This window comes from Parus major, chromosome 20 (assembly GCF_001522545.3).
Source record: "Parus major isolate Abel chromosome 20, Parus_major1.1, whole genome shotgun sequence".
Taxonomy (NCBI): Eukaryota; Metazoa; Chordata; class Aves; order Passeriformes; family Paridae; genus Parus; species Parus major.
In genome coordinates, this window is record NC_031788.1 from 10,840,791 (window position 1) to 10,849,464 (window position 8,674).

General features: G+C 42.4%; 1 protein-coding gene across 7 annotated transcripts; it reads right to left on the reverse strand.

Moving 5' to 3' along the window:
- Positions 1–246: 246 nt before the first annotated feature.
- FAM217B (family with sequence similarity 217 member B) lies at positions 247–8,666 on the reverse strand. 7 transcript variants are annotated; one of them, XM_015647927.1, is made up of 6 exons: positions 7,633–7,674; positions 7,252–7,504; positions 5,990–6,095; positions 5,818–5,903; positions 5,369–5,416; positions 247–5,326 (listed from the first exon to the last, which is right to left on the reverse strand). In XM_015647927.1, exons 2-6 carry the CDS (start codon positions 7,350–7,352, stop codon positions 4,141–4,143), a joined length of 1,527 nt encoding a protein of 508 aa, XP_015503413.1. In that variant the 5' UTR covers positions 7,353–7,504; positions 7,633–7,674; the 3' UTR covers positions 247–4,140. The 7 variants fall into 7 exon arrangements, with proteins under 7 accessions (XP_015503413.1, XP_015503412.1, XP_015503410.1 ...); XM_015647926.1 differs by having other exon boundaries at positions 247–5,266; positions 5,309–5,416; XM_015647924.1 differs by lacking the exon at positions 7,633–7,674 and adding an exon at positions 8,584–8,666 and having other exon boundaries at positions 247–5,416.
- Between the last annotated feature and the right edge of the window lie 8 nt (positions 8,667–8,674).

Genomic DNA, 8,674 nt, shown 5'->3' on the forward strand with positions numbered 1-8,674 from the left:
TTACCGGGTGACTCCATTCCGTACTCCGGGAAAAATCCAGTCCGGGTTTTCCAGATTACCCAAAATCCCGGATGGACTTTAATTGCCCGAAAATTAAGGAAAATTCCGTATTTTTATGGCTTCCCTTGGCCAGCAGGAGCCGGGATGTGCTCAGCTACCCCCTCCACCCGATACTGTATTTGTCTGGAATTGTCTCCAAGAAAATTCAGTGCCGCTATCTCGAGAAAAAAATACAACTCAGCAACAAACAGGGCAGTATCTCACTTTTAATGTAGCAAATATACCTTTGAATTACAAGATCACTTTCCCATGGAATTACTAGCAAAAATATCCACAAAAAGTTCAAATAAATAAGTATACATGGATACCAACATCAAAAGCTGGTCTGCAAATCCTCAGTTAATCAAGTTCAGTCCTTCCAGCATGGTCTGTTTATTTTTCAGATGAAAAACCACTAATGCAATGGGAGCAACAAAGGCTCAATACCTTTAAAATAAGGCAAAAAATAGTACATTCTAGGCAATTTCATACTGTAGAAATTTAAAGTATCAGCTCCAAAAAAGCACATACTGGCTGAAAAAACTGTCAAAATTCTCTCAGAATTCTAACAAGATCCTTTAAATAGCAAATACAAGGTAAAAGTTACCTCATACAACAATGAAACACAGAACAGACACGAACAGTGACAGGATGAGGGCACATTTCAGGGTCTGGAGCCAAACAGGACATTTCAGCCCAATGGAATCAGCACAATCCTCCCTGCAGCTCATCCTGCTGGATCCAACTGAAAACGAGGGGGGAAAACATGAAGTGCCCTCAGGATGAGATCCAAGTAATGGAGAAAAAAGAAACATGGCAAGAGAAAAACAGTATTGCTTTAAATTTCTTCACGTGATGCACTAGAAATACATTAGCATTACTGAGGAAAAGAGTTTGTACACATTGGAGTGAAATTCTGTTTCTTCACATCTTCTAACAGGGTCATTTCATGAAAAGAATTGATTTGTTCAAAGTTGATACTCATGTAACTGAAGCAGAGTCTGGCTGTTTATTTAAAATACAACCTGAGCATATTTGTTCTGCATGTAATACTGCAGAACACTAAACCTTTACATTCTCTAGCAAAAATTAAAAAAAAAAAATTTAAAAAATCACTGTTTAAATATCTCACATTACAGTAACCTGTTCTTCAAGAAGCATCACCAGTTCTAGGCTTAGATCCACATGATCATATTGCTAAACCTTGTAAAAAAAAGCTAATAGCCACACAAACACTGTGCTGTGGAAGTATCTTATGTAATTAATTTTAAACTGAATGTGTTTGATGGCATAATGTTTTCTGCTGTGTTCAGAAGTGCTTCTAAAGACAACATCCAGCAAAACAAAATGAAAGAAATATAAACTGTAGTCCTCTTCATAAAAGGAGCTCTTTTCATCTGTAGGCCCAGAACATGGTGCAGTTAAAATGGAAACAGGGTAAGACCCAGCCCTTGCAGGTCTGCTCAGGCCAAGGGCTGTTTGTTGAGGCAAACACAGAATTTCTGTTTCTGTGTAAGAAGACAAGGGTGGCAGAAGTATCAAATCAATGACAGAAATCTGACTGGTGTGATTATCACGTGAGACAAACTTACTTGGCCAGATCCCACACAGAACCCAGTGATGAACAAGTTTTCAGACTTCTTTAAAGTGCCATCACCACCTCCACCTGCGTCACTTTTTAGTCTCCAACAACAGACTGATGTCCAGACTACGACAAACTACATCAAAACTTTCCCACCTCTGTGACAAAATACTTTGCCCAATGCCAATCACCTTTGCTCTGGTCACAGCTGATGGAAATGGGGTTTATTTACTCTGAAAGAAGTGATCATGCACAATGTGCCTGTATCTACATGCCCTCCTTACAAGCCAGGAAAGCTTCAATTTAGAAAATTTATCATCCAGCAATATTCAATGCTATAACAACATGCTAAGTTATTTACTGCATCTAACAGAATTTGTTTTAAGAAACTGCTATTCTGATTATGGCCTGGATCCTGCTCACCTCAGGTTGGGTGCTTGTAACAGTGAACTGGAACAGTGCATTAAAATCCTGATTATTGGCAAAGCAGCTCTCCTATTTTTCACTACTGTTCATGTGAATCAGGAAAACTTGACTAAGGCAGACTTGCAGAATTTGGCCAGAGATTGAAATACTAGCACTGAGTGCAGGAAAAAAAAAAAAAAAAACCAAACTAAAAAAGCAGAAATACATGAGGTTGGACCAAAACAAAAAGGTGAAACAGCAACACTGGGATGTGCTGGTCCTCTGCAGCTGCTGGTGTTCAGTCCCATCCTGAGTGCCACCACACCTCTGACAGCAAATTCCTCTGGTCTTTGAGCATCTCAGATTAAGTTTCACTTCAATTGCATAGAGCTGAATGTACATGCAACTACAATTCACATTAAATGTAACTTTACAAATACTGATTCTGGAAATGTAATACTGTCTATTACATTCGTTTCCTTTACCAATTCAAAATTTCACATTTGGTCTTCAGTAGACTAGGAAAAAAACACTAAAAATATTTCTTGGACTATTCCTGAGCAATGTTTTAATGTACTGTAAAATACTCTACTTTATTACTACATTTCTTAATATTCTCACTTTTCAAACTACATATAAATTCATGCTTTGAAATTTTACAAAGCTGAAGATCTGGTAGGCACAATGAAAGATAGAAACAGCTAAGCATCTTAAACCAAGATGAGCTCACCAAGAGAAGTGCAATTTAGCTATATACATAATGTACTCTTCAGTATTTGCTACTTTTTCATTTTCTATCACAATGTGAAGGATCCACTTGCACAATCTGGTCCATCAGACCTCAGCTCACTTCTCATGAAGACTGGGACTGGTGGCTGAGGAGGAAAATATGCTGACCAGGATTTTAAAGTAAAAGTAAAAAACATTCTTTAGAATTTCATCTTAACAAGATCCTGACCCCAGCTGTTGTGATTGATTTGAAATTGTAACAGTTCAAGGGACACTTCAATATTCTCTGAACTGTCCTTTGTATTTTCCTGTATCTCACAGACACAAGAGAAGACAGAAGGCCCAAGAACAGGACCCAATCCTGGTTGTACAATTTCTGTAGAACATTTCCCCATCTCACCTCCCTAAACTTTAAGAAGCCAAGCTAAACTGGACCACAGGATAAGTAAGGGTCATCTTAGATGACTAAAAATAGGTATCTTCTGTATCAAAATATATCTTTACTTGGACTTACAACACTCTTTAAATTCTTCCCCTAAGAGTCTGTTTTTTATGTTTTGAGAGGCTACCAGTTCTGAAAACTAGGCCATGCAGTCTCTGCTAAAAGCCTTAGTTTGCATTACTCAAATATATCCATGTGCAGTTTGAAATTTGGTCATTTCCCCTAAATGACAAAAAGCATCAAGGCCTACAAAATTAACTTCCAGGAAAGCTGTCTGTAAACACAGTGAAGATTCCAGGGTATAAAAATACACATTCCATTTTCTTAATGTCATTACTGAAGCTGTCTGGTCCCTAATACTTTGTCTTAAAAATAATTCTTTCTGCATTAAAATATTTCAAAACATTATCTCCATTCTTCTTCTCTTCAAAAAAATATCTATTTCATCAAAAAAATCCAATTCATCATCTTCTGTGAAGAATTAACTTTGCATAGATAACAGGCTCCATTATTTTATAAAAACCACCACAATCAAACCTGACTTAAAAAAAGAACATCTTTAAAAAGCAGAGAGAAAGAGCATGGGCTCTGTTCCCTCCCACCCAGCAGGGTAAGTACAAGGAGCACTCAGACTCCAGCTGGTGCAGACAGGACGTTCTACACTCCTCTAAACTTCACACTGTGCTATTGTTATCTTCATTGAGCAATTTATAAATATTATAAATATTTTTGAGGAAAGACCAATGGAAGACATTTGCCTTTAGGGAAAACATTTCCTGCTGGCTTAAGATCAAATCTATAGAAATGAGCAGTGCTGACTCAGAACCACGTGTCAGGAACATTTTTCTCAGGATCTTCCTATGAAGTAAAAAGAGATTCTTCTGCACTGGCCAGATGCTTTTAAACAGTCAAGAAGCATCAACATTCACTAATGAATTTTCCCTCACTGAAATTTGCGTGGTGTTTGCTTTGTGCCGTTTGTTTTTATTTTCCTGTCCGCTGTTGGTTTTTTAGGAGGAACATAATTGCTGGCATTGCCATTTTTCTTTGGATTTGTACACGTGTATGTTTTTAAGCCTTTGATGGGAGCAGCTGCACCGTGAAATGCTGGGGTTTGCTTAGGGGGTCTGATGTTACCAACACTTTGGATTTTAGAGCTGCTCTCGGGGGGCTGCAGACTGAGCAGCTGCTGCTTTGCAGCTGGTTTCTTTTTCAGTTCACTCCTTCCATCACCAGGTTGTCTCTGAGAAGATGCTGCACATCCCGTTCTCTCAGGAAGTTTCAGGTGACCCGGGTGGGAACGCACCTGCCGAGTCTCCTCAGAGGACAGCTCTGCCCTGTGACCCAAACAGCTCCTGGGCAGCCTGGTAGCACTTTCCTGGGGCATTGCCTGCCTGCTGGGCACAGGGCTGAGCAAGGCTTTGCCTTTCCCGGGGCTCTTGAGGGCACGGGTGGAGCCGGGGGCAGTCTGGGGCCGGCCTTTGGTGGCCCTGCCCTTCTCGCTCTGCACCGTCTGCATCTGCAGCCACTCCAGCTGCACCAGGCGCTCGATGTATTTCTCCAGGGACCCCGAGGGCTTGGGGCGGAATTCAGTTTTCCCCTCCACGTGGACAACGATGGCCAGCTGCTTCAAGTCCCAGGTGTTGAAAGGTGGTGGGAGGAAGTCGGGGTAGTAATATTCGGATTCTTTAAATCCCATTTCAGGGATGTGTTCCAAACAAACTGGGTCGATTTCTTCAGCTCTGAGGATGAGTTCTGGTGGTGTGCAGGGAGAGGGGGGAATGGGAATCCTTTCTGAGTCAGAGAGGTCACTGGCACTATCATCTTCAGCATCTTCTTTAATAATTTGTACCGACTCAAAATCGAGAAACATTTCACCTACAGATGCTTCTTGCCATTTCGAAGAGCCTGGACTGGCTTCAGCAATGTATTCTTCATGATTCTTTCCCAACTGTTCTTTTTTACTGCAATAAAAATGCTGCACTGGGACATCCTTAGCTCTACAGAAGTTTTCTTGTGTGCTGCCCTTTGTGCCAGGGGGGATCCTGTGCAGGAAGGATTCATTTTGCCTTCTTTCTGGGGGACTCCTGTGCAGGAAGGATTCGTTTTGCCTTCTTTCTGGGGGACTCCTGTGCAGGAAGGATTCGTTTTGCCTTCTTTCTGGGGGACTCCTCTTTGGTCCTTGTGCACTGTGCACTGAGCTGCAAACACTTGGGATCCTAAAGGAAAAGGAAGTTCATGTCCTGTTAGAATGGTCAATGCCTTTGAACATCAGCTTACAAAGGTCTTGCCACCCCTTCAAGGACAGGGATCTCCATGACTGAAGCTAAAACTGGCACAGAAACTTGGTAATGAGGCAAAATCAGTAATTGCTGGTAGAGATAACAGTCCCTACTACTGATTGTTATTTTTTTAATTATTATTATTATGGTTTTGCCATAGAACTCACTAAAGCAGGATAGCAAGTTTCCATTTTGATAACTTAAATTTACTGTTCTCATAAATGCTGAACTCTGTGCCAGTGAAGTCACATGCAAAATACAGCAGGTACAATTTCATCACAAACATTTTGTATACCAGTTTGAAATGACAACAAATTAAACAGATAACATTAAATTACCTTTTTGACTGATTACTGCCATCCAGCTGGTTCCTTCCCTTCTTAAAAACACTTGGTTGGTGACCATCTTGAGTGTCATGGGAAATCTGAAGGGATATGAAAGCTTGTGATGTTATTAAGAAGTTGACTTAGAGTAGGTACACTTTTTATGTTAGAAAAGGGGATTGTTTACCTTTTCAATGGCACTTGATACATTTTTGCCTAGTCTTCCAGGAGGAGATTTCGCATAAGAAATTGGTTTGTTTAGTCCTTTGGTGCTTGGATGGCTTTTTCCATTACTGTAACCACAAAGGATGAAACAGAATATCAGATATAAATAGCAGCATATATGAGTGTCAGAATGGAAGTACAATAAAAGCTTAGAGTTCAACTGAGTTTAAAGAAGGGTTGACTGCAGTTATTCTTAGACTTAAAGTTCATCAGAACTATTTTACACTAAAAATGCACTGCTGTATTTTTAATATTATTAATGCAAAAGTGAGTAATTCTATCAGATGATATAATAATAGAATGTAGCCCTAATATAGAATCCTCTGTATGAGGATCTCAAAGCTCCTTTGGAGATAATAAATATTACAGACTAGGTATTTAACCACTGATTTTTATAGAACCTGGTAGGTGCCTTTATTGCAATTTACCAAAATTTATTATAAAGTACAATATGAAGGTCACTGCAAGCCAAATCTTGCTTGTCTTTTCCATTTGCATATTCTCAACAAAATTTAAAGGATTATTCCTTTGAAGATAAGGAGTGGAAGAACAGGGAGCATAAGGTTTCTGCTGGTATTAATACAAACTATTTCACAATGAAGGCATAAGAAAATTCCCTATTTCATATTATAATGGAGTTGTGAAAATATTATTAAGAGAAAAAGCTCATATGAAAGCAAAAGGAATGGCATTACTGATCTGAACAGCTTAGAACTAAAACATGCTTCCTTAATTAAACCTGCTATATTTCTGTGTAAGCACACAGAATAAATAATCAGCATATTCTGTACAAATAAGAACAGTGTTTGCTCTACAAACAAGAAATATTACTGATTTCCAAATGGAAAGCTTTAAAATATCATTTCAGAACAGGAATAATCAAACTGTGCCCTCCTGTCTAATCTAGCATTAGTGCAGTTCAGTTAATTTGCCAGGCTGTACATCTTGTTCTCGGTTTTTATGTCAGTATAGCCAGATTTTTTAAAAGCACATGATTTCACAAATTCAAGAGCTCATAAGAGAATGAAACTAAGTCCTGTGCCTCCAACATTGCTGCAGTCACCTCTGTGACCTTGTGACCTGCACGATCATCCTGCACAATCATTTCTGTCGCTGGCGTCAGGAGAGAGGATGGTAGTGGGAACAGGATAGCCAGACACTTATTAAGTAAGCCCAGTATGTTGACATTCCAGCAACTATAAAAAGAGAAATTAATTTCCTTACTTTACCATTCCTTTGTGGTTTTCATTGGTGTGGCTGTGGCTTTCCCTCTGCTGAGTCTCTCTGTGCAATAATAAGGGATATTCCTGAATGCCTGGTCCCATTATTCCTCTTTCCAAAGGGTATCTGCACCTTTACTGTTACATAATCTTCAAACGGCTCCAGTCTTTTGGCTTTGCAAGACACAGTATATCCAATGCAGACATCCCCTCGTCTTGGAGATGCTGGCGACAAACGAAATCCTCCCGATGTGATTCTATTTTTAAAGCAGTAAGATAAACATAATCAGCTACCAAACTGCACTGGAAAACAGTCCCCTCCCCCAGCACTCGCTTAGTGCGAAGCAGCATCGTTCAATTTACTATTCCCAATCCGTGGATATACCTGAGGGTACGGCTGTGCTCCCAGAGCTCCTGTGCAGTGTCATGTGCTCATCCCCATCCCCATCCCCATCCCCATCCCCATCCCCATCCCCATCCCCACCGCTCAGCCTGCGCAGTTCCAGGCGCTGCCTCAGCCTGGGCGTCACAGCCCAACGGGGTGGGTGTTCCTGCTCCAGTTTATGGAGAGCAGATGATCAACCCCCTGCGTGCTGTGCGAGCTGAGCTGTCCTTTTTGTGTCACAAAACGCGCTCTTCCCATATGCATATGTGCAAATTTTATATCCAATACTTCATTTTCTTTTCTTTTTCCAAAACAAATGTATCATCAGCTCTTACTAAAAATACTCAGAGCAGGATCCATTGCCTTCTTTTACTTCCAAAGAACAGCATTCCCGTATCAGGGAACTGCACGGTTCCAGGGATTCACAATGGTCTGCAAATGTGACAGGTGACAAACAGCTCTTCTGACCCCCCTGTACTTCCACTGCAGTGCTGTTCATGTTTTTAGTGTCGTGTTGATGTTCGTATCTATTTACACTTGATCCCGTCCTATCCTTCAAACGCTTCCCCGCATCCTGTCCCGGCCGCGCTCAGCGGAGCCGAGCCCCGGAGCGCCGGAGCGCCGCGGTCCCGCACCCGGACGGGACAGAGCAGCGGCCGCGAGGGCCAGCGCCGGGACGGGGGCAGTGCCGGGATGGTGGCAGTGCCGGGACGGTGGCAGTGCCGGGATGGTGGCAGTGCCGGGACGGTGGCAGTGCCGGGATGGTGGCAGGCTGTGCCCTCGGCTATGGCAGCAGCGCCAGCAGGCGCAGACTGTGCCCGCAGCGCCAGCCGAGCCGGGCCCGCTCCGCTCCCTCCCGCTATCACCGCGCTCCGCAAGGGCCGCTCCTTCACTCAGGGGCCGCCCGCATTCCCCGGCGATCCTCGCCCGCGGCCCGGTACCTGCCCTTACTCCGCGTCCGTCGCCAGCGGCAGCAGCAGCGCAGCCCGAGCGCAGATCGTGGGGGCCGGGCCGGGCCGGGCTGGGCTGGGCCGGGCCGGGC